Genomic DNA, 26,428 nt, shown 5'->3' on the forward strand with positions numbered 1-26,428 from the left:
AATCCCTCCGTGTACCAACTGTATAATTTTTGCTAGATTTTCATTCAATTTGTTTTGGAATTTGTATGTATGTAAGTGGTTAACACTTTGTAATTTAAAAATTTTGATTTTTGATTTAAATTTATGTTGTTAATTTGAAGTTTCACGATGTAATTTTGTTTCTAGATTTGTATTTTATTTTACCTCATGCCCACTGTAAACATCTGTTGTCATTTTTGTAATCCTTTTAATGAAAACAAATCGTTCAAAGCAACGCCTCTTGCCGCAGGCTTTCCCCTGGATCAGCAACATTGACATGCGACATGCCCGTCTATATTTTCCTTGTTTTTTGTTTTTTATTTCTATTTTTACTACACAGTAAGAGACTTAAAACTTGGCAAAGTACAATACAGGAGGTCCTTGGTCTACATTACGTACAAGTTCCGTTCCTACGACTGCCATGAAAGTCGAGTTTTAGTATGTCGGAACATATATCTATATAAACACCTAAGTCACTCACACTGTACACAGAACACCTGAAGGACAGATACAATACCGTAATACAAAGATAAAATATAAAAAATAATGAAACTGTAAAGAACATCTTACTTTTATCCCTGTGATGGCTTGGCTTGCACACTGAAAGGGGTGTTGCAGGGTTGGGAGAGACAGGCTTTTGAAAGGAGGACGTCTCCACTTTCTGAGCATTTTAGGATGTCTTAATTTCACTTTCCTTTTCTTTGACACAGTGCATCAGAGGAGAACGCATTACGCTTGGAAAACATAATGAAGAGAAAAAAGTAAACTAAAAAGAAGAAAAGCGACTACGTTTTCTGCCTACGGAACTTGTACTCAACTAAAGTAACTCGAGTAGACATTACTTTCCCATTCTGGTTGTCGGTACTTGAATTATGTGAACATGTGTGGACAGTATGGTGCGCTCTTGTCTGCTCCGCAGGAGGTCTGCGAGGCTTGGCTTATATGACTCCGGAGCATTACTTGAAGTTGTTTGGCTTGTGTTTTCCTCTTTGATCGACCAAGGGGAATCACAGAGGATATAACCACCCACGCCTGCTGACGATTCCATCAGACACATGAGGCGAGACCTTAGCTACAGAGGCCACATCTGACTGTAATCCACGGCCAATTATTAATGTTGGCGTGTTGCCAGGGAGGAAAGCTATCTCAATTAAATCAAGCATTTTCACCGAATGATGGGCTGCTGTTATTGAAGAGAAGTGTACATCAGTTTACAAAATCATTCATTTGTTGTATTTATCAATTGAGTCTTCAATCTTGAACACTGGTGTGTTCTGCCACAATGTTTACTTTAAGGCTTTGAAGCGTACAAATGTAACAGGAAACAGATATGTGGAGGACGCTGTATTTTTGTGTGCGTGTATGAAGAGAGACCGTGCACGCACAAAGGGGTGTGGACAGTAAAGTGCTGGAGGGCTTTAACGTGTGTGTGTGTGTGTGTGTGTGTGAGCGAAGCAAGTCAGTCAGTCAGTCAAGCTGGTCCTGCCTCACCATGGCTGTTCTCTCTGCAGAGGTCCTTCGCTGGCATGTGAGTTTAGTATTTTGTTGTTTTGTCACAAATATGGTTAGCAGGAGCATGAGGGTATCTTTTTTGTGTGCTTGCACAACTTGTACAAATCTTTGGTTGGGGATGTCATGTATTAGACGCACCATTTCATGTACACTCTGCTGTATATTATGTGTTGCACACCACACAGAACCAGACCACACACATGCAGCCATGCAAGGAGAGTTGTCCGAGTGAGGGGGTGTACAAACAGTGACTGCGATACCTTGCTCAAGGGTACCTTGACAGTAGTCAGTAAGCAGACAAGCATCTCTACAACAACTAGTTGCAATTTATTTTTGCCCGCAGTGGTACACGGACCAGGACAGAGCATGACACAACATGGAGAGATGAAGCCCTCTGGGGGGGAACTAGTAATTCACTCTTATTAGCCAAACAAATTGCAGCTTTGGCTTCACTTTAATTGTTGTTTTATTGACGATACATTATTTTGATTTCATTGAATACAGTGATGCAATTTACCGAAACCGGTGCACATTTATGAGTTGCATTCTAATGGTTATGTCAAAATGTTTACCACTTGTGGGGGCAGAAAGGGAAAATATGACCCTTCTTGGTGTTATGCTGTTTCTGTAATTACTAAATATCCCTCTGAGTATCTATAAGTCATACTATATACCATGGTTGGCATATGTTTTGCACATAAACTCTTACTTTTAGAAGCGGCTAGTCCTATATAGTTGCAAGAAGTGCATTTACACATGCACTAAAAAAAATTGCACAACTCAGAGGTGTCCGAAGTGCAGCATTAAAAAAAAACAGAAACAGCAAAAATGGAAAAATCTGTAATTTTACAGGAATAAAGTCAAAATATTAGGAACGACACCAGGATGAAACGGCATGGTCACATGAGAAAAATACACGTGAGTGACTTAATAATTTCTTGTGTCCTACCTGTAGGTTGATCATTCAAATTCAAAAAAAGGTTTGAACTTCTTTGCGAGTCTTTAAACAAGAGAGAAATGTGATAAAATGTTAATGTCTGTCTGAGAAAAGTGTATTAAGTGTATGGTGAGGGGTTTTACAGCCTTCAAACATATGTATATAATCATTGTAACAGCAATGAAGCGGATTTCACTTATTTCGGGCTATTTTCGGAACCTATCCCCCGTGTAAACGAGGGGACGCTGTAATGGCAATTTAAATTATAGGGAAGAAGTAAACTATGCAGTGTAACATGGTGACATCGTACATTGTACTCAGGACTTTGGGGTGTAATAACGGTCATTTGCTTAACTGAGTCGCTATTTAACTTTGGGATATGTAATATATTTTTTTTTTATTTTTTTAAAGACATTTATGATTAAATATAGTGAAATATAATTGCTTTATAATTATAATACGCTGGAATATTCTGGAAATAATACAAAAATAACACTCACAATACAAAAATAACACTGAATTCCAATGTTTGTCTAGGGTTCAAAGTGTAAAAATTGTCCAAAAAGGGATTAACTTGATTGAGATGACAAAGGTCAGAGACACGTACAGTAAATTGTGTCAGCGTTCTAATATAGTGATTATGACATACAAACTGTCGCTCACAACCATGAATGGCAAATTAAGAGAAAGCGAGAAGAAAAAAAGAACAATCACACAAATTCCTCAAATGTTAGTAGCGTCTTCCAGACCGGACATAGTAGACCCTGCCTTTGGTCAGAATACCAACAATGACTGTGGCTACATTCCTGCTCTAAATTGCTACCTGAGGAAAAATCCAGAGGCATGCCAAATCCCAAGAGACAGCAGACTGTATGAGACAGACTGACTGAGTGACCACACAAGAACTGCCCTGAAATAGAAAACAATCTGCTGACGTGACGCCCAATTTACTCTTTGTCAAAACAGAAGATAACGTTTAACATCTGATGTTATGGTTACATTTTCATTTCAGAGAAAATTGTTTTTTTTTGCACTTAAATCCATTCCAACTGTATGTCTGTTTAGGCCCGCATTGAGGAGCTGGAAGAGGAGCTGGAAGCTGAGCGATCCATCAGAGCAAAGGTATGAAAGACAACAGCATAATGACGCTGGTCTCCACACATGAAACAAAGAGCAGGTGTCCCTTTAAGGTGTTTGTAGGCTGCAAGGCAGATAAGGAGCATGATGCAGTTTATAGCAGAGATTGTTTTGATTTTAACACTCCGTTGGAGGGAATATTGAAAAAGATGATTACCACTGACCGTAAATTATCTGCACCTGTCACAGTAAAACTCAAGGCGGAGAATTTGTGTTCTTGATTAACATACATGCCAACCACAAGGCTTGGATGGAGCTTTTTTCCACCTCAGTCAAGGAAGTATTCATTACATCTTTGTAAAACCAAATGCAAAATCTGCTTCAGGAATTTTTAGTTTGTGGATCAAGATTAAAGTCAGCATGTTGGATTTAAATTAACTTTTATTTAATAGGCATTGACCTTAATTTGTCAATAGCAAGATAATGGCAAATATAGTTCAAGTATAGTGGCTATGACCATTCTTGTGGAATGGTTCTGATTGACTTTCCGTCTTCTCTCAGATTCACAATTGCTTGTTTGTCACCCATAGACAGTTCTCTGGTTTTCATGTTGTTTTCACCTCGAAATGCAGTCTATACAGGCAAAATGTATCCTACCCAATCTGAAACTGAGCGTAGACATTCAGTGCTAGTTGTTGATTGAATAAGCACTATAATAGCACACACCTGGGCAAAAAACACACCTGTCGGTCACAGGTTCCAGCACTTTGCTCACATGAAAAATGGATGGGTTCAAACAAAAGGTGCCATCTCCTAAGTTAAGCATCTGATCCAGACGTAGTCGAGATGAGCCGTAATTTCCAGTGTACAACCCACGACTTTTTTCTTACGCTTTGAACCCTGCAGCTCATATCGTCACACATATAGCTCATATAGTCTAATCTCGCAACATCTTGTATGCTTCAGAACAGCCATTGTGCGCTTTATGCACACACCCTCATCATGGAAAATACACCAAGAAATCCATATGATGCAGCTTTCAAGTCAAAACCTATCGATCTAGCAACTTTTTCAAGTCTGCCAGTGGAGCTTGACAGCGTGGAGCAGTGTCAAAAAATCCACTATCACCAGCGGGCTTCGAAAGGCTGGACTACAGCGTGATGAAGAGTACAGCACAAGTTCAAGGGCTAATTTGCCTCGAGACAAAAGTGACACAGAAACACTGGCAACAAAACAGCCCAACGCACCTCCATGCTTGACAGCTGGTACAGTGCTCTGAGGTTTGAAAACCTCACCTTAATTCCTCCAAACCTACTTCTTGTCATTATGGCCAACTTTGTCTCATCTGACCATCAAACTCAATGCCCAGAAGGCATTTGGCTTGTCTATTAGGGCAGCTGCAAATTTCCGTCTAGGTTGATTTCAAAAGCAGGGGTTTCTTTCTTGGTCGGCACGCTCTCAGTCCAAGGAAAACTGGTATAAGTGAGTTTGCTGTGGATATTGACACTGGTGTTGCAGCAGTTTCCAGTTCATGGTAGGCTTCACCTTGGTGGTTCCTGGGTTGTTCCAAAACCTCCTAATCAATTTCCTTTCATCTGAAGGTAACAGTATGGGTCTTCTTTTAGACCTTGCCAAAGTGATGACAAATCCAAATAACTTGTACTATATACATTTTTTGAATAGGCAATCTAGGATTCACCAGTTGTTTTGTTTTAAAAGTTTGTAAATGTACAATTCTCCTTATTAGGCCGAGTTCCCTCAGTTATCCCATTGTTCTGCATATTGGTCAATCAATGTGTACTCCAGTCAATCATGATCACAACTGACAAGTTGACAGAGCTTGGGCATGTCAAGTTAAAATAACATTTGGGACCCCTTATAAGAGTTTATCAGTGTTAATTAGTTCCAAACCCAACAGTGATAAGTGTGTTTCCCTGAAGTTGGATTCTTTACTTATAAATGGAATATTTTCATAGGGCATAAAAAACCTATTTACGACCTTCTAAATATGTTTTTTTTTTTTGTCATTATTAGACCCCCACTTGATTTGAACTGACACCCCTCCAGTCACTTTTACATTCCTATTGCCCAGTATAGCAGATATAATAAGAGTAAATAAGCAATTTAAGGCATAAATAAGACTTGTGCTCATGTGTGTTACTATTAATGTGTTCTCTAGGGGAGCTGAGTGGCGGGCAGCCAGGAAGTGCCATCGGGGGTGCTGAGTTGGTTTTTGGCTTGGCGTAGGTTACTGTATCCTGTGTTTGTATTAGGGATTATTGTGCCTGATGTGAGATAATTCAAACCTTCAATAAAAGCCTGTCATTCTGGCGACTGAACATTACTGACACCTAGTGATCAATATAGAATACTAAATATCATTCACAGCGCCTTAGTATGCGTCTTTTTTTATAAATAGGCCGTATTCAACCACAAAACAGCATGTTGAAATAAATTAATACATATTTATTTTTACTACTGTGATAAGAGTGAAGCTGCAAAAATTGGAACTGCGAAGTTGCGAGGTGACTACTGTATGTATTTATGTGAGCCTGTCTCATGCATATAATTCTGAAGAATTGTGCATCCAATTCTGTTTAAAAACTTTGAAGATGTTCATTGTATTTTCTTTCCATCTTGGAAAAAGAACTATTCAAATAAATCACGAAGGGTCCCCAAAATGAGTAAGACATTCAAGCCCATGATGAGTGTATATAAATTCCATACCGGAACTGGGCCTATCCAATGCATGTGTGTACGTGTGTAAGATTTGGTTGCTGATCCAAATACAGATTTTTCCACTTAGGCCAAGGTCTGGGTAGTTCTGAATTGTAGTTACTGCCAACAACAGTGCAGGTTCTGTTTTTGTATAAAATAGTATCCTCCGCTGTCAGAATAATTTTGAATTTTAATTAATAACACATGCTACCACAGGCTAGCTATAATTAGCTCTTAGACAGCAACCTGTTCAATAAGCAGTACAATCTGATATTTCATTTCATATCAAGTACAGTTTTTCCTCATTAGGATCAGGGTAGAGAGACAGGGTGCACCGTGGACGGGTTGCCAGTCAGTCGCAGGGCACATATAGACACCCATTCACCCTCACATTCACACCTAAAGGCAATTATTCACACCTAAAGGCAATTTAGAGCCAGGACGGGCAGTACAGGATGTGAAAACAGGACATGTCCTGGGACAACAGGATGTTTGGCCACCCTAGGTTGAAAAGGAGTCTTGCTACAACCGCATTAAATTGCAGATTAACCAGCTAACTAGCAAATTAACTACTCTATAGAAAGCAAATATTAGGGACACCTACACAATGAACACCATCAGAAGGTTTCAGAGAATCTTTTAAAAACATAAAAAGCTAAAGGCTTGGGGACCTCGCTCTTACAGCGCTAATCTGCCAAGGAGCTCGCTGTAAGTACTAGTTGTTTCACACGAGATGCTCTTGGAGGATATGGGTACAGTATTTAAGCTACACAGCACTGCTAGCCCCTCTTAAGACTACATATTCTAGTTGGCAAGAGGAGAACACGTCCATATCTCAACTGAGTGTTGAAAAGAATGACAGTAGGCCCGAGGGTGTGTGTTGTTCCTTTCTCCCCACTCTGGGTAGCCTTTCTAATGGGGATACCAGCTCCCTGAAGCCATACGGACGATGAAAGAGGCAGGCATGGACATGCCTCCCTTTATCTGTTCCACAGCTCAAATGGAGCAAATCTCCGCCAAAGACATGCTCGCTATTGTTCAGCTCTGCCTCGCAAGGAGATACCATCAGGAGACACAGACTGTCAGACAACACTATTTGTCATAGAGTCTTCTCCCACATGGACGGCTGGCCAGTTCATACCCACACACATCCTCACATCATTGACCCATTTTTAGAATTCTTTTCATAGTCAAACAAAATGTTGGTTAAATTGTGAATATGCGCTGCGGTGAATAATATTGATTTTGAATAAGTTACAGCGCCTTCTCAATAATTTACTTACTTTCCACTGTGTTCCTGTTAATGATATACATTGCCTCCAATGACTGAAGTATTATTATATTTTGATTGGAGAACAAATTTGAGAGCCTATATATGTCTCTGGTATCGGATGTATCAATAGTATCAAGAGTATCTATTCGCACATCATTAGTAATTACGTTTTAGTGATAGCTACAACCACAATAGAGACAAAGGTTAAGAGATTGTTGCTGTTGCATGTCCATACATTAGAATCCAGCAGCTGTTAATGACTTATTTTATCACTACAACTTCTGCTCTATATTTAACTCTCACAGAAGTTACTAAATATAGGTCCCTGGCCATTAAAGGGTGAACAAGTTACCCCATACAGCAAAGAAAGGTGAAAGTCCCCTCTTAACTAGGGGCTGTGGTTCTTATTTAGAATGTAAAGAGCAGAGAGTGTTGCTGTCCTTCAGGACTGTTTACTCAGAGGATAGTGATGAGTGAACCCCTCATACAAAGACAGGCCATAGACATAGAAGGGTGAGACCGGAGCCCGAGGGCGCGGTACATGCCAAAAAAGGGCCTATGGGTGATCATCTGTTTTCACTTGTGCCTTTTGTGCATCTTTACTGTTATAAAGAAGGCCTGACATTATGGCTTTTTATGTATCTTGAAGTTTGAAAATCTACTGTCTTGAAAACAGCTGTAAAATATCAGTTTAAAGACAGGAGAGCTTTTAACTAGAGAGTGCGAGTTGTTTGCGCAAGTAATGGCCCAACACCATAAACTCTCTCCATGTGTGCTGGGTGATGTACATGTTTGAGCATGTAAGAGATACCTTCGGCCACTCTGCCTGGGAGTAGAAGCACTGTCAAAACATCTGTATTTTTGTAAGTTTTCACATTTATTGTCATTGCTTAATTGACAAAATGTTAGTAACATTTAATAGACCACTATGCTGCTTAGTTATCACTATCAATTTCATAGAAGCAGATTCTTTCACATGTCCAAGGTAACTAACCATCTCTACCCTAGATGATGGTTGTGACAGTCAAGAGACTTAGACCAAGCATGTGGCCAATTTTGTTCGGCATTTCTCCACTTTCTGCGCATTTCACGGTCTAATTTAATTTCCATGGTGATAGCTTTACTTTTCTTTGACGCTTTGCCGTCAGAAGAGCATGCCGACAAGCTAACGAGAAAGGACAAAAGTGACATTGTCCTTCCACAGTGTAGTGGTGCACGACTATGTATTATTTGGCCTACAAATTCTTCCACCGCGCGCAGATAACAAGTTTTCATTTTCTTGCTCTACAGTATTAATCATTTATAGGAGAGTGTCGTCAACACGTGGAAAAACGAAATGTCGAAAGCCTTATGTCAAAATGTGTGGATTCTCCTATCTTGTCTTGTGGTGTCCTGCCTAACAGCAAAAGACAAATGGTGAACAATGTCGTCTAGTCGGTGAACAAAGAAGAGCTTTTAAAAGACAGAGACTTCTATGTGATTAAGAATGTGTTGGAAAGCGCAATAAATATATTGTGTACACATCTGGAAATGCAAATGTCATTATGACATACTCATGATTTGATAATGTTTTGTCAGTTATTGCACTCTTGTTAAGTGGTGATGAACGGTACAGTTTTGGATAATAACCAAAGCAAGTACAGAGACGTCCTTTCTTGGAGAAAACACAGGGAAATAACAGTGAGATTAAACAGGATTACTGCAACTTCAGCTGAAAGGCACTCAGGGCACTCACTCTAAGACTACATTCACACTGCAGTTCAATTCCGATTTTTTTGCTCATATGTGACCTGTACCTGATTTTTGTCATGTTGGTGTGGACAGTACAATTACAATTTTTTCAAATGTGACTCGGGACTCATTCGTATGTACTTTAAAATCCGAACTATTGAGCACTGTATAACTGTACAAGCCACACCCACTAAATTTAAAGAGAAAAAAATATATAGGCCGCACCTGTCTATAAGATGCAGGTGTCCAAGTTGTAACATTTATTTAGTACACAGAAAGATGTTACACAGAAAGATTTAACTTTTAATTCAATAAATGCTTTTTTCCAAACAGTGCCGAACAGTGCGTGTAATATTTAAAAGTAGCCTACCAGAAAAGTCATTCATCATCATTCATCTGTCTTCACCTTCCTCCTCCACACTTGTCTTCTTCAGTGTCAGAATTGAACACCCTCATAATTGCTTCGTCACACACTTTGTCAGTCTCTCTCTCTCTCTTTTGCTGTCGCTCTTAGTTGTCACTTTTGTCTCGAGGCAAATTAGCCCTTGTGCCTGTCCTGTCCATCACGCAGTCGTCCAGCCTTTTGAACTGCGTTGGTGATGGTGGATTTTTTGACACTGCTCTACGTACGCTGCCAGGATCCACTGGCAGAATTGAGCAAAAACTGCTAGATGGAATGCCTTTAACTTGAAAGTTCCATCATATGCATTTATTCATGTGTTTTCCAATGACGAGGGTGTGTGCATGAAGCGCAAATTGACTGTTCTGGAGCATACAAGATGTCGCGAGATTATAACATGACGATAAATTAGCCACATCAGTGTATAAACCGCTGGGTTTGTGTGAGAAAAAACTAGCGACTTATACACTGCAAATTACGGTAGATATAAATACGATATGTATCTGATCTACTGCAGTCTGAACGGTCAGGTCGAATATATCCAACCAATACACCAGCGAAAGGCATGCAAGACTTGGTTAAAGGTATGCACAGATGTAGGCAAAGGTTTTTCTTGTCATCCGAAACGTATTTTTCAAATGTTTTAGTGAAGCGGCTCACGTCACTGTCTCACCACTCTTGCCTCAGTCAGACATCTGTCCACACGCTCCTCAGAACATAGTTGAAGCAAGTTCTCCGTGAACTCCTATAGCCTTCTTAATCTCCTACCCAAAATCATTTGGTTAAGAAAACGCTGACTCCCGTTGCACAAAATCCTTGAATTTGCCACAAACACACCAATAAGAGCACAAACTGTGGCAATGTTTACTTGTGTTTACCAAAAACACATGACAATGCGCGTGACGTCCTGTTTTGTGACCACATAAAAGATGTGATTTTAACAAAAAATCAAAATTGGTCATCATGCCTTGCAGCATGAACGTAGCCTAGGAGATAAGCATTCACACTCATAGAATCACTGAGTAGAAACGGAACCCATGTTGGCTCCACAAGTCAGCTGACAGACAGTTTTGAGTTTGGGGATTTTTTTCAGCACCATGTTGTGTGGAATGTCATTTCTTAAAATTGGTTTGACAGGTAGAGAAGCAGAGAGCAGATCTAAGCCGAGAGCTAGAAGATCTCACAGATCGACTGGAGGAAGCAGGAGGGCTCACGGCCTCTCAGGTAAAACTATGGATTTTGACATACAGTGTTCCAAATTATTATGCTAATGATATTTTTCTCTGATTTTGCTAAATAGTCGGTATAAATCACAGTCATCATAATTTTCAAGTCATCAACCTTTAGCGCACAATTTGAACGTTATTGAACAAACCTCCCACTGACGGTATTTTTTTCAAAAATAAAAACTTAAAATGCACTGTTCCACATAAAGTTTCAAAGCATTTCACTGGCATTTCACTGCTTTTACTGAAAGCAAAAGCTATTTCAATCACTAACATTTTAACAGGCCAAGTTACATGTTAACATAAGATTCCTTCTTTGATACAACCTTCACAATTCTTTCATTGAACTTCTTCATATTGTACCAAGGAAGAAAGTGGCCAGTCAGAAACTCTACATACTTTGCTGAGGTCATTTTCACACCTTCAATGACCATAAAGCCTACCAGCTGTCTCTCCCAATGATTCCGATCCAAAACATGACTCAGCCACCTCCTTGCTGACATCACATCCTTACACAGTACGCTACAACAGGGGTGTCAAATTTGTGCCATGGAGGGCTGAGACACTGCAGGTTTTCTTTCCAGCCAGTCACTAAAGCAGGTGATTTTAATGATCAACACCTTCAGTTTGAGGGAAGGAGCTCATCAATTAAATCACCTGCTGAAGAAACTGGTTGGAGAGAAAACCTGCAGCGTCTCGGCCCTCCAGGGCACGAGTTTGACACATGTGCTCTACACTCTACTTCATCCATCCGGCCCACACAAGGTTGCGCGGCCCTCATCAGGAAACTTAATTGTTTGGAAATTAGTCCTTCATGTATTTGTTGGCCCACTGCAACCGTTTCTGCTTGTGAGTATTGGTTAGGAGTGGCCAAATTGTAAGTTTATGCATAACTGCAAGCCTCTGGAGCAGGGGTCACCAACGTTTTTCCTTGTGAGAGCTACTTTTACAAAATGATTTGCCATTTATTTTCAGAGCTTATTTTAAACCCAAACAAAGCGAATCTGCTTGTTTTACCAGAACATTAACAAAATGCTGGTGTCCACAACTCACATTTTGTATTTCAGAATGCATTTCTTTCTAGTGTTCTCACATTATTAACTGAAAACCTGAATGAAAAGCAGGCTTGAGGGCGCCTCATGCGGTCCTGGGGGGCTACCTGGTGCCCACGGGCACCACGTTGGTGACCCCTGCTGAGAATCCTACACCTTGAGGTTAATGGGACTTCAGAGGCACCTGTCACGTTTCGCAGGACAGGAGCTAGCGCTTCCTGTCTTGCGCTGTTATTTTGGCAAGCTGTGCTTCCGGCTCGGTGGAAGAGGCAGGTGCTTCACTTCTGGTGCCCGCGCAGCTGTCGCCAATTAGTAGCTGTTAAAAGGCCAGCGTCGTCATACGTACGGCGCTGGCTCATTGAGTTTGTCACTCGTGCGATAACTTAGACTACCTACTTACCTGTGCCTTGGAATGTACCTGTCAGTTTTTTCCCCACAGAGCTTCCTCTCTGTCGCGTTTTGTTCCCATGTCTGATTTGTGAGTATCTGAACGATTAAAAACGTTTTATTTTTTGGCACACCGTCGCCTCATCTCTGCATACTGGGGGTCAAGCACTTGACAGCCGCCACGTAGTCGTGACAGCACCAGCAGCTTCGAATAAGCTTGAATTATTTAATGTTTTCATGCCTTGTCCAAGGCATTGCAATATCTGATGCTTTTGTCAGCAGAGATCCTTTTTCTTTTCCATATTGCTTGAAATCTGTGGCATGCTTCATTTTGTGGAACATCTTTTTTAAGTTGTTTTAATTGGGCTCACCTGGCAAACTAATGACAGTTGTCCGAGATTGATATCAGTAATCCAAAGAGCCCCAAGACACAAAGCCATCCATGAATTTCATTGAAAAACAAAACAAAAAAATTGTTTGTGATACAAAAATCCTATTTGCATAATAATTTGGAACCCAGTTTACAGTGAAGGTCTATCACCCCCGGTATGGTTGCAATTTGAAATCTAGTTTCCCATAACTGTGGTATAAAGGCTTAATTAACTGTGCATGCAATTTCAAGTACTTGTTCAGCATACATTGAATGTCAAGGCAAAATACATTAAAACAGGAAAATGCTTAGTGGTTAAGTATTTGCATCAAATGTATTTTCTTATGAACATAAATCATCATTCTTTGTGTCATGAACGGCCAAGGCCGTGATACAGGAATCCAAAATGCAGAGTCAAATACGTGAAACAGAAAAAGTCTTTAATACAAAAATGGATAACAAAAAGGTACAAAAACACCACAAGAAACAAAGTACAACAAAAATACCTCCGGACCTAGTCGCGGAAAATAGTAACAAAAAACACTGCTAGCACGGAGAGCTGAGCAGGGAAAAATACAGGCATGTAACGAAAAGAGCTGCTAACAAAAACTAGCAGAAGTACCGAAAATACAACTACTGCTGAGAACGTCAAGCAAGTAGGTACTTACAGGTGAGATGAGCGTGGGTCAGAAAGCCAAAAACACAATGCACGAGAACAAGCTGGAAGGAGTTTAACCGGGTGTAGCAAAGGGACAATCTGGCACTGAACCTAGCATTGCACACAGCTTAAATAGCACTCCTTAATAAGGCACAGGTGAGGATGATCAGCTCATCAGGAGTGTCAGGGATGTGCTGCAAGGGAAGACAGAGAGATGGCAGTACCGAAGCACACAATCCTGACACTTTGGTCTTTTGGGGTCTTTGTGAAGGTATTTCGTAGCCCTGTGGTTGGTCTCACTGGAGTCCATCAAGGATATCCGGCCATCAGCAGTCCAGCTGTATGGTTGAGTGAATGAAAGTGATGTTTATGATTTCAAGAAACAGATGGATTAAATTTGCTCTCATTTTCCAAATAAAACATTATGGCACCACATACAAAACATTTTGTTGCTCAAAGGAAGCGACAAATCCACAGCATTTTCCAGAACAGCAGGGAAGGAGCACTTAAAACTGACTTGACTGTGCTTTGGCCACAATGCTACTCATAATAAAAGAACTATACTGTATGTTTGATCAACAGATGGAGGTGAACAAGAAGCGAGAGGCAGAGCTCCAGCGTCTGAGGCGAGACCTGGAGGAGTCATCTGTCCAGTCAGAGGCTCTGGCTGCCACCTTGAGAAAACGTCACGGCGATGTCATGGCAGAGCTCAGTGAGCAGTGTGAGGCTCTGCAGAGGGCCAGGGCCAAGTTGGAGAAAGAGAAGCAGAACTTGAGAATGGAAGTAGACGACCTCTCCACTTCACTAGACAGTCTGCAGAAAGCCAAGGTTTGGATGTTAAGGGACATGGAAAAAAAGTTTTCGAACAGTAACCTAAGCCATATGCCTGTGTGACAAATGAATGTCACATGTTGGTTTTCCTGTGCTGCTGCAGATGTCCTCGGATGGCCAGATGAAGAAATTGGAAGAGCAGCTCTCTGAGTCTAACAGGAGAGGAGATGACTTGCAGAGGACACTCACTGAGCTTACTGTGGTCAAGAACAGACTCACAGGTACACTAACAGTAGAGCCATTTTATTAAAATTATGATGTATTGTAGAATAACTGGTGTGCTATTTTTTTTATAAAAATAATAATCCCACAAGGGATTATTACACTCTACAGTTGCACTCAAAATTATTCAACCCCATTTGTTCAATATATAAAGTTATATGCTAGTTACATAGACATGTTTGGATACCCCCTCAAAACCGATTTTAACTATTAATGTTTATCATCTACTATCAAGTGTGAATATGAGTGTTCCATTTCCTGAGCTAAAATCCTTAAAATACTCATGTTGGATTATTATTACCTAACAAGTGAACGCTCTTACTGTAATTGATAAGAACATTACATTTTGTTTACTGCTTTAATGCTCAAATCTTTCATCTCAGAACGACTGCATTCTCCACAGCTGAAGCTGACAGCAGTGCTTGTGTGTCTATTTGTTGTGACACCTTTGTTAGTTTAGATAAAAACTACAGTGGTGCGTTGGTTAACGTCATTAATCCGTTCCGGAAGGTCAGACTCAAACCAAAATGGACTCTAACCAAGGCAGGTTTTCCCATAGAAAATAATAAATCCAATTAATCCATTCTAGGTACCAAACAATTTGAAAACAAAACACATTTTATAGACAGCGCTTATAGTTTTATATGCAGAAAATAATGCAAAAATAATAACAAATGACAAATGGACGACTGAACATTTAACATAACTTTTACCTGGTTGTGCAAGGAGGGGAGGATGGGTGAGGAGAGGAGATTATGCTTGGAGGAGGGCAATCCTTTTTTTAACTGTTTTTGCACTCTTGCCACAAAAAAATCTAGGCAGAGAGGTCTGTTAAAGGCTTGGACACCCTTGGACAAAAAAGAAGACAACCATATAACAGCAATTTGTTTCCCAAAAAACCTTGTGCTGCTGTCAAATTTGAGTATTATAAAATACATAAAAAATAAAGTTGATTTTAAATTCTACCGGTATATGAGGACGGAGAGCTAAAGATTTTATAAATTGTGAAAATGCCCCACTTCATAAATAAATAACTGAGAATGCTTAATGAAGAAGGGATTCCAGGGTTAAACTACAGTACATTTTGTTACACATTGGTCCAGCAGATACCAACATATGTTCGTCATATGTTCCGTTTCTTGCTCAAGGGTATCACAGTAGTCAGGAAGCCAATTAGCATCCCTGCAACAACTAGTTGACCCCAAGAAACTGCACTGGAACCCTCCACCTGGTGTAGGTGGTTCCTGCACTCCCAACCAGGAATGTACAATCCATCCTTTTCAACTAAGAACCATGGCATCTGATTTGGAGGTGCTGATTTCCATTCCAGCCTTCCAATCAGGAGTGTGAGGGGGATGGCTTCAGTTTACTGGTCAATATAAGTCTGGGCTCCTCTGCTGATAAATCAACATCACCCAACATGGGCAGCTATTTGGTCCTGGTAGAATACAAAATAGTGTCAGGCATTAACTTTGTTGCAGGAGTGCCACAACTCAGATTTTTGGACAAACCATGCATTGTCCATTAATTTAGGGGCTCCCTGCCATTTTGACAAAATTTGTGAGAAAATGTGAGCTGTAATGCACGGTACCTACTAAAGGTGTCACAAGATCTCGCGAGATTAAAACGTGACAAGACTTCTCATTCAGAAATGTCTCATGGGCATTCGGCATGGGACAATAATAAATGAATGAATCACACGGCTTCGGTCGTAGAGCAGCAAGTCAAATGCATGAAATATACTCTTATTTTCTGCTGAATGAATAGATGGATTTGGCTGCGAAGTTGGAGGATTATATAGCCAAGCCAAGCTCAGGGAGTGATTAGACTTTTACAACAAAGTATCAGAACTTTTGCTGGAGAAGCATAGGGTGCATGTATTTTGCATACAAATAAAAGGTAAGACCACATAATTAAATAATAATAATAATAATAATAATAATAATAATAATAATAATAATAATAATTACTAAAATGTTTTTAATATAATTATTAACAAAAAGGAGCAAAACAAAAAATCAAGTGCCTCCCAGCCATGAAACTCACCGCACATCATTGAACACTATACATGTGGCCCACAGCCATATACTGAAAGCCAAAGAATACTACAGCCATTTAGTCAAGTAAAACGTTCCTTTACACAACACAAAAAAATTAATAGTGACTCCCCATGTGAGCCCAAGCCTGTTTTCCACACAGTAGGTGATCATAGTGTTTTTCAGTGAGTGACAGGCATGTTTTGGCCATTTTGCTGTAGATCCTTGCTTTGGTGGCTGTCAGTGCAGAAAATTGACTCTTGCACAGGTATGCAGTACTTACAATGCATCGGATAGCCCAGAGGTGACAAATGGTGGGGGTCTCTTTAATATGGTCTCAATTCATCTTTTGGCATACTGTAAGCTACAATTTGCAAATGTTAACAAGAAAAAAAAACCTGTTGTTAATTTGTAATTTGTCAGTCAACAGTTTTTTATGTGCCCCTTTAGCTGATAATACAGACATGACTCGACGGTTGGAAGAGGCCGAGTGCAAATCCAGCCAGCTAAGCCGCACCAAGACACTCCTCCAATCTCAACAGGAGGAACTGAAGAAACAGCTGGATGAGGAGGTCAAAGTTAGTGTTACAGTACAGAGATACAAAACCGAAAATGTGAAAATAAACGGAAATTAAATATTTAATGTGGCACTATGACAAGTGAAAGAAATACCAAACACGTGGTATCCCATGGTTGCCAGTGTAAGCAGGCAATCGGCGGAAGTCTGAGCTCAGTGCGGCAGGAGTGTGAGGTGCTCAAGGAACAGCTGGAGGAGGAGCAGGAGAGCAAGCAGGAGCTGCAGAGGCTCATCTCCAAACTCAATAGTGAGGTGACACACTGGAGGACAAAACACGAGGCAGACGCCATCCAATATGCTGATGAGCTGGAGGAAACCAAGTAGGTCAAGTGAATTCTGGCAGTCATGGTTATTTAAGAGAGTTGCATTGAGGTCCAGTGGTCTAATTGATGCCTGTGCCACAGAAAGAAGCTGGTATTGCGGCTGCAAGAGGCTGAGGAGGCAATAGATGCTACACAGGCGAAGTGCTCCTCTCTGGAGAAAACCAAACAGAGGCTCCAGGGAGAGATGGAGGAGCTGTGCATAGACCTAGAGAAGGTAAAGCAGAGGGTTGCTTTATCCACATAAACACCTGTGATTGTGGAAGTTAAACATACAATATGTTGTCTCTTTTAAGGCTAGCGGTTGTGGACAAGCACTTGATAAGAAGCAGCGGGTCCTGGAGAAGCAGCTGGGAGACTGGAAGCAAAAGTGTGAGGAACTGGTAGCTGAGGTTGAGAGCTGCCAAAAGGAGAGTAGACAACACGCAGACGAGCTTTTTAAAGTCAAGACGGTTCATGAAGACTCTTTGGAGCAATTGGAGGCTCTTCGGAAGGAGAACAAGGCTTACAAAGGTACAGTATATTAATATACAAACACTCCTAATGAAAATGTTAAGAACAGAAATAGCAAGAATTTACATTTTGCTCTGTTGGATCTTAAGGAGGTTCTAAGTAGAGCTTCAAAATGCAAAAAGAAGAAATAGGAGCGAGACAAAAAAATGTGAGTAAGCAATTTATTGTAAACAAGCCTTAAAGTGAAATAGGCTGATCAAAAAAATACCACCACAGACTTTAAAAGCCAAAATCTTGGAAAAAATGTGGCTTCAATGTCATTTTTTGTCAGGTATTCACACTGTCATGATCTCTTGATGGCAAAGGCAAAAAAGGTTTCTCTCGATTTCTCTCGAAAAGGTTTCCCCGATTGTTGAGCTGCATAAGCAAGGCCTCTCGCAATGCGCCATTGCTGCTGAGGTTAAATGTAGTCATTTGAAACTTCTTCAAAGATCCTGAGGGTTATAGAGCAAAAAATTAAAGTTGTAAACTCAAAAAAATGTCACCAGCTGGAGGATCCGGGACGATGCTCGGCCCAAATGAAAGTTGTTACTGGTGATGAGTGCATTTCAATAACCATCAGATGGCATCTGCGAGAGAAGGTTTTTAAGAAGACAAAATGTCTTCAACGCCACGAAATTACCCATTTGGAATTCGCAAAAGAGCACCAAATGGGACATTGAATGGAATTGAATTGATGGAAGAAAGTTTGACTCTCTGATGAGAAAAAATGTAACCCTGACGGTCCTGATGGCTTCCAACATTACTGCATGACAAGGAGATCCTACCTGAGATGTTTTCCACATGGCACAGTGGAGGGGGCGCCATCATGATCTGGGGTGCCTTTTCCTTTAATGAAACAATGAAGCTTCGGGTTGTGCAGGGGCGTCAAACGGCAACTGGCTATGTGGAGATGTTGCAGGGGGCATCCCTCATGACTGAAGGCCCTCGTCTGTGTGGTAATGACTGTTTTTTTCAACAGGACAACGCTGCAGTTCACAATGCCCGCATGATAAAAGACTTCTTCCAGAGAATTAAGCTGACTCTTTGCGTGGTCACCTGATCTAAATTCAGTTGAGAGCATATTTCAGAATGGATGGCAAGGGAACAAAGTTGGACATTCCGTCCGTGAAGCCATCGTCACCACCTGGACACCTGCATGCCGAAACCAATTTTTTAAGTGATTAACAAGGATGGCGCAGCTACTTAATAATCCTTTTTGAAAATGTGATTTCTATTTTAGGGGGGTTCTGTTTTTTGACTATTTCACTTAAATGCTTGTTTGCAATAAAATGCTTACTCTATTTTTTTTTTTGTTTCAATTCCATTTCAGTTGTAAATTCTACTTAGAACCTCCTTAAAATCCAACAGTGCAATATGTAAATTCTTGCAATTTTTCAACTGGTCTTAACATTTTGATCAGGAGAGTATATATAAAAACTTTGATTTTGCGTTAATGTAAGCCTGTTAAGATTATTATCATTTCGAATCTGTGGTCTTGGTCTTGTCATATGTATTGTGTGTACATTTTACAGGCAAACTATTGAATAGTAAAAATGGATAACTTACATTATGACTTACTTTGTTGCAGAGGAGATTATTGACCTAACAGACCAGCTCTCAGATGGAGGTAAGAATGTCCACGAGCTTCAGAAAGCGAAGAAGAAGATCGAGATGGAAAAAGAAGAGTTGCAGGCTTCCTTGGAAGAGTCAGAAGGTGCTCTAGAGGTATGGCCATAAGAGCAAGTGCAAATTATCACTTGAAAAAATATTATTTTGAAATTGTTCCTCCACATAATTTTACGGTTATCTGATTGCATTTCTTCCTGTTTAGGCTGAAGAGACCAAGGTGCTTAGGCTGCAGCTGGAGTTGTCCCAAGCCAAAGGAGATCTAGAGCGCAGACTTCAAGAGAAAGAAGAAGAGGCTGAAGCTGCTCGGTACCTCCTCTGTCTAAATGTCACTTCCCACATCTATGGCACTAACACTCTTTTTTTCTGTTAACATTTCTGCTTTTAAATTTGTCCTTTATTTCCCCTTCGTTTATTGAAAGTACAATCGAGGTAAGACCTGTCTCATTCAGCTTCTCCTTCTTTCCAAAACAGCTTGGCTGCAATTATATGCAACTTTCACCTCACTCCTCTCGTTGACCGTTTTCCTTCTTCTTTGTCAGAAAAAGCCAACAGAGGGCATTGGAGTCCCTGCAGGCCACTTTGGATGTGGAGATTAAAGGTCGCGCAGAGGGACTGAAGCTCAAGAAGAAACTGGAGGCTGATGTCGCTGAACTGGAGGTTCAAATGGAACTACTTACCAAAAGCAACAATGAGTTCAGCAAGAGCAGCAAAAAGACTCAGCAGCAGATCAAGGTTTGATGACAGCTTGCTATTTAATCCACTGCAGTGGCCTGGTACTTAGAAGAGAGACTTATAGTACTTGTATATCTGTGCTTCAGGAGCTACAGGCTCAGCTGGAGGAGGAGGTGAAGGGCCGTGAGGAGCAGAAGGAGGAGATGGCAGCCTTAGAGCGACGTTGTGCTCTGCTGGTCAGCGATGGCGAACAAACTCGCGCTGCCCTGGAGAGTACGGAGAGGACTCGCAAAGCCTTGGAGGTGGAGCTGCAGGATGGCAACGAAAAATATAGTGACCTCAACAACCAGGTGACTTTTGGTCTTCTGTTTGTCCGATCCTTTATTTAGACATGCTTGTGTCCTTCCAGGGTGCGCAACACAACCTCTAAAATCTTTCGTCTTTTTTTTGTTGCCTGTACTTGGAATTAAAGAAAGATGTAAACGCTTTCATTTAAGTTGCTTTATTGTTTTGTTGTGCATCCTGAACAACTGTCGGCATATGCCAGGTGGGATATTTTGTTGTTGTATGCGTTTGTAGTTTCACAAAGTACAATGCAATTTTCATAAATTACGTTAACACAACCAAGCCAACAGTAATGGTGATGGTTTTGTTTGTTTGAACATGCTTTTGAGAAGAAACTTATTGGGAACAAACCACTTGCACCCCATGTTATTTTTAGTGTAATCTATTATGCCTATAAAGCAGGGCTGTCCAAACTTTCCAGTGAGGGCCACATAATACTGAACAATGCAAGGGCCGCTTTGATATTTTGTAAAGCAACACATGTAGATGTGCTAAGAAGTTATATACATTTCAAGAAAAAAACGCATCTCAGCTTTGTGATATAGGTGAAAAAGCATATTTATTTTGCAAATTTTCCCATTTTGGTTGTTTCTTTTTTTCTATTTGCTTCTCAATCTTCTTATTTTTTTTTCATATTATTATGATTTTATTTTCATATTATTTTGAGTTTAGTCCCATAATATGTTAACTTTATTCCCATATTGTTATAACTTTCCCCCAACTTAATTTTCCAAAAATTACAGCTTTATTTTTTTTTTTAGTTTCTCATAATATTATAACTAAAAAATGTAATATTTCATCTGTTACTAAAATAACATTTTTTTTCTCATATTATTACGGGTTTATTTTTGTAAAATTGCAACTTTCTTCTCATTAGGTTACAACTGTTTTTTTCTTAATATTTTGACTTTATTCTCATAAAATTACAGCTTTTTTTCAATATCTCCTGTTGGTTTTCTTTCTTTCCCAAACTATTTCAGCTTTCTTCTGGTCAATTTTCTTCTCGCAATTATGATTTTATTCCCATAATGCTTTGACTTTATTCTCTAACTTCTCAACCGAAAAATGGTAACTTTGTTTGTTTTTGTTTGTGTCTTATAACACTTAAAATAAAATAAAAACACCTTTCTTTATTAATGTTTCAATTTTATGATACTAAAATGATACAAAAATTGTTATTTCTCCTCATAAATTTAACAATGTTATTCTTGTAAAATTCTGATTTTTTCTTGTTAGATTACAACTTTTTTCTCTTAATATTTTGACTTTATTCTTGTAAAAGTGCTGCTGATTTTTCAGTTTTTGCTGGAGTTTTTTGTTTTTTTTCCCAGTTGTTAAATTATATTTTTACAATGTGTTACTGGTCAATAAAAAAAACATCCATGGGCAGCACTTTAGACACCCCTGCTATAAGCTTGCTATTTAACATATAACCTTGTTGATATGCATGTTACATCAACACTGGAACGGTAAAGTGATCCATGGTATTTTACTCTTACTCCTGACTTTTAGTTCCAGTCGGCTCTGAGTGGAAGGAGGAAGCTGGAGGTAGATCTCCAAGCTCTGCAGCAGGAGCACGAGGAGCTCCAAGGAGAGATGAGAGGATCGGCAGAGAAGGCCAAGAAGACCAGCTGTGAGGTAAAAGGCACGCCACACAAACTAGAGGAAATCATGCAGAGCCGAAGTTATCAAAAAGCTCTCGAATGTGTGCAGTTGGCCAGAGTGGGGGAGGAGCTCCGCCTGGAACAAGAGCACGTGCTCCATCTGGAGAGGGTGAAGAAAGGTCTTGAGTCCCAGGTGAAAGACATGAGCAGCAGGCTGGATGAGGCTGAGCAGATGGCTCTTAAAGGGGGCAAGAAAATCATCCAGAAGCTGGAGGGAAAGGTAAATCGAACTTCACTTACCAACCATTTATTGATCCTTGGGTATTAACCCTAGGGTCATTAGTCATTTTTCAGGATCTTAATGCTCGAGAAGCATATTGGCCTTTCTCCAGAAACCAGTCCATTTCTATTTTTATTACTACATCTGATTTTTAGCCTTTGGTCCCATGCCCTCACCGAATTAAATAATTTTAATTTAGGCTGGGTATGCTCTGTGCAAATGAAGCCTGTTTTAACATTCCGAATTGACTTCAAGGGAGGCTCACATTGAGCGCTGTGTACAATGGGGAGAAAAAGCAATTTTTTATCTCTCAGTCGTCAGGAATGTGACCGTCCTCTCAAGTGTTTACTGTGAGCAGTAAAGCAGTGGCCCTTAGGTGCTGAACTATGCTACTGCATAGTCACTACACTGGCTTTTCTGACAGCGTCTTGATCATGTCCTAGCTCGTCCTAGCTAGTTTGCACAACTATTATGCTACAGAGACTCTCGATGGGCCCTAGCTAGCAAGCTAGCGAGCTAATCTAGTTAGTCTAGTTAGTTAGAAAATGTTTGAAACGGAGTGGGGAAGAAGGACAAAGGAAGAAGCCACAAACTTACCACTTCCACACTGAATGGGAGGATAACCTTTTTTTCACTCTGCATCCATGGCTGGTTACATCGAGTGCAAGGTAGGGTGATGTTATAAGGACGCATGTCTTATCCATGTAACTTTACTGGTGTCTAGTGGCCAGAATACTATATATCACTTGCATTTTATGAATAGATAATAGACCATAGTCTTCCATGAAACAGCAATTCCATTCCATTCCATTTTCCTCCGCTTATGCGGGTCCGGGTTGCGGGGGCAGCAGTCTTAGTAGGGAAGCCCAGACTCCCCGGTCCCCGAGCACCTTCTCCAGCTCCACCGAGAGGACACCAAGGCGTTCCCAGGCTAGCTGTGAGACATAATCCCTCCAGCGTGTCCTAGGTCTTCCCCGGGGCCTTCTCCCGGTTGGGCATGCCCGAAACACCTCACCAGGGAGGTGTCCAGGAGGCATCCGGACTAGATGCCCGAGCCACCTCAGCTGGCTCCTCTCGATGTGAAGGAGCAGCGGCTCTACTCTGAGCTCCTCCCAGATGACCGAGCTCCTCACCCTATCTCTTAGGGTGAGTCCCCCCACCCTACGAAGAAAACTCATTTCAGCCGCTTGTATCCGCGATCTCGTTCTTTCGGTCATGACCCAAAGCTCATGACCATAGGTGAGGGTGGGAACATAGCTCGAACGGTAAATTGAGAGTTTTGCCTTCCGGCTCAGCTCTCTCTTCACCACGACGGTCCGGTACAGCGACCGCATTACTGCAGACGCTGTGCCGATCCGCCTATCGACCTCACGCTCCAACCTTCCCTCACTCGTGAACAAAACCCCGAGATACTTGAACCTCTCCACCTGTGGCAGGACCTCATTCCCAACCCGGAGGGAGCAAACCACCCTCTTCCGACTGAGAACCATGGCCTCAGATTTGGAGGTGCTGAGTCTCATCCCAGAAGCTTCACACTCAGATGCAAACTGTCCGAGTAAACGCTGCAGGTCACAGCCCGATGAGGCCATCAGGACCACATTGTTTGCAAATAGCAGAGATGAGATCCTAAGGCACCCAAACTAGACTCCCTCGACACCTTGGCTGCGCCTACAAATTCTGTCCATGAAAATTATGAACAGAATCGGTGACAAAGGGCAGCCTTGGCGGAGGCCAACGTTCACCGGAAACAGGCTTGACTTCCTGCTGGCAATGCCAACCAGGCTCCTGCTCCGGTTGTACAAGGACCGAATGGCGCGTTGTCGCGCGCCACCAATCCCATACTCCCGGAGCACCCCCACAGGACACCACGAGGAACACGGGCAAATGTGTTTTCCAAGTCCACAAAGCACATGTAGACTGGTTGGGCAAACTCCCAAGTACCCTCCAGTCCCCTTGCAAGGGTGTAGAGCTGGTCCAGTGTTCCGCGAACAGGACGAAAACCGCATTGCACCTCCTGTAGCCGAGGTTCGATTAACGGTCGTACCCTTCTCTACAGCACCCTGGAATAGACTTTCCCAGGGAGGCTGAGGAGTGTGATCCCCTATAGTTGGAACACACCCTACGGTCGCCCTTCTTGAAAAGGGGGACCACCACCCCAGTCTGCCAATCCAGAGGTACTGTTCCCGACGTCCACGCAATGTTGAAGAGACGTGTCAGCCAAGACAGTCCCCCAACATCCAGAGCTTTGAGGAATTCAGGGCGAAACTCGTCCACCCCCGGGGCTTTGCCACTGGGGAGCGCTTTGACTACCCCAGATACCTCAGCCACAGTGATGGAACTGTCCGCGTTCGTGTCCTCAGCCTCTGCTTCCTCAGTGGAAGGTATGTCAGTGGGATTGAGAAGGGCCTCAAAGTATTCCTTCCACCGCCGAACTATATCCTCAGTCAAGGTCAGCAGGCCTCCGTCCCCACTGTAAACAGTGTGGACCGGGCACTGCTTCCCCTTTCTGAGGCGCCGGACAGTTTGCCAGAACCTCTTCGAGCCCGACCGAAAGTCGTGTCCATGGCCTCACCGAACTCCTCCCACACCCGAGTTTTTGCCTCGACTACCGCCAAAGCCACGTGCCGCTTGGCCTGCCAGTACCTATCAGCAGCTTCAGGAGTCCCACAAGCCATCCATGCTCTTTCTTCAGCTTGACGGCAGCCCTGACCTCTGGTGTCCACCATCGGGTTCGGGGTTTGCCGCCGCGACTGGCACCAACCACCTTGCGGCCACAGCTCCGATCGGCTGACTCAGCAATGGTGGCATGGAATACAGCCCATTCGAACTCAATAGCTTCGTTCTCCCCCGGGATGCAGGCGAAGCTCTGCCGGATGTGAGAGCTGAAGACTCGACGAACAGGAGACTCTGCCAAATGTTCCCAGCACACCCTCACTACACGTTTGGGTCTCCCGGGTCTGTCCGGCATCCTCCCCCGCCATCTAATCCAACTCATCACCAGGTGGTGATCAGTTGACAGCTCAGCCCCTCTCTTTACCCGCGTGTCCAGAACATGCGGACGCAGGTCTGATGATACGACTACAAAATCGATCATAGACCTGCGGCCTAGGGTGTCCTGGTGCCATGTGCAGTTATTGACATCCTTATGTTCGATAATGGTGTAAGTGATGGACAAACTGTGGTTCGCACAGAAGTCCAACAACAACACACCGCACAGGTTCAGATCGGGGAGGCCGTTCCTCCCAATCACGCCCCTCCAGGTCACACTGTCATTGCCCACATGGGTGTTGTAGTCTCCCAGCAAAACGATGGAGTCACCATTTGGGGTGCTCTCCAGCACCCCTTTGATGGACTCCAAGAAGGCTGGGTACTCTGAACTGCCGTTTGCCGCATACGCACAAACGACAGTCAGGACCCTTTCCCCAACCCAAAGGTGTAGGGAAATGACCCTCTCGTTAACCGGGGATGACTCCAACACAGAGGCACCAAGGCGGGGGCTATTAATAAGTCCACACCAGCTCGCCGCCTCTCCCCAGCAGCAACTCCAGAGTAGAACAAGGTCCAGCCCCTCCCGAGGAGTTTGGATCCAGAACCCAAACTGTGGGTCGAGGTGAGTCCGACTATATCTATATCTAGTCGGAATGTCTCAACCTCTCTCACAAGTTCGGGCTCCTTCCCCGCCAGAGAAGTGACTTTCCATGTCCCAAGAACCAGATTTGGTCACCGAAGACCAGGTCGCCTAGGCGCCCGCCTTTGACGGCCACCCAAAGCGATCATTAATTAATACATTTTTGAAAAAACACGATATAGCGGAACCGTGATATTAAGAGGGACGACCGTACTGAAAAGTAGAACGGTTCAGGTGGAATATTTTGGCACCGCTTACAAAATCTGACACAAAACACTTGGTAGCGACAAGAAAAACACGGGGTACCCTTTTGATAGCTTGCCCTTATTGCCAGATAATGCGGTTGTTTGGTGTTTCTAATGCAAAATGTCCATCGTACTTTCCTACGGCCGTACAGTCTCATCTTGTGCAGGAAACAAAATGATTATTC

General features: G+C 42.0%; 1 protein-coding gene across 5 annotated transcripts in view; it reads left to right on the forward strand.

The window, feature by feature from the left end:
- Positions 1-26,428, forward strand: part of LOC129169973 (myosin-16-like) — a 66,277-nt gene that overhangs the window by 34,539 nt on the left and 5,310 nt on the right. For all 5 annotated transcript variants that reach the window (XM_054757016.1, XM_054757045.1, XM_054757026.1 and 2 more), the window contains 14 exons: positions 3,533-3,589; positions 10,804-10,890; positions 13,942-14,187; positions 14,294-14,411; positions 16,899-17,026; positions 17,149-17,345; positions 17,430-17,562; positions 17,642-17,858; positions 19,429-19,565; positions 19,672-19,775; positions 20,009-20,201; positions 20,288-20,491; positions 21,999-22,124; positions 22,200-22,370. In XM_054757016.1, coding sequence (XP_054612991.1) covers positions 3,533-3,589; positions 10,804-10,890; positions 13,942-14,187; positions 14,294-14,411; positions 16,899-17,026; positions 17,149-17,345; positions 17,430-17,562; positions 17,642-17,858; positions 19,429-19,565; positions 19,672-19,775; positions 20,009-20,201; positions 20,288-20,491; positions 21,999-22,124; positions 22,200-22,370 — 2,118 coding nt within the window. The remainder of the gene's footprint in view (positions 1-3,532; positions 3,590-10,803; positions 10,891-13,941; positions 14,188-14,293; positions 14,412-16,898; positions 17,027-17,148; positions 17,346-17,429; positions 17,563-17,641; positions 17,859-19,428; positions 19,566-19,671; positions 19,776-20,008; positions 20,202-20,287; positions 20,492-21,998; positions 22,125-22,199; positions 22,371-26,428) is intronic.

This window comes from Dunckerocampus dactyliophorus, chromosome 2 (genome assembly GCF_027744805.1).
Source record: "Dunckerocampus dactyliophorus isolate RoL2022-P2 chromosome 2, RoL_Ddac_1.1, whole genome shotgun sequence".
NCBI classification, from domain to species: Eukaryota; Metazoa; Chordata; class Actinopteri; order Syngnathiformes; family Syngnathidae; genus Dunckerocampus; species Dunckerocampus dactyliophorus.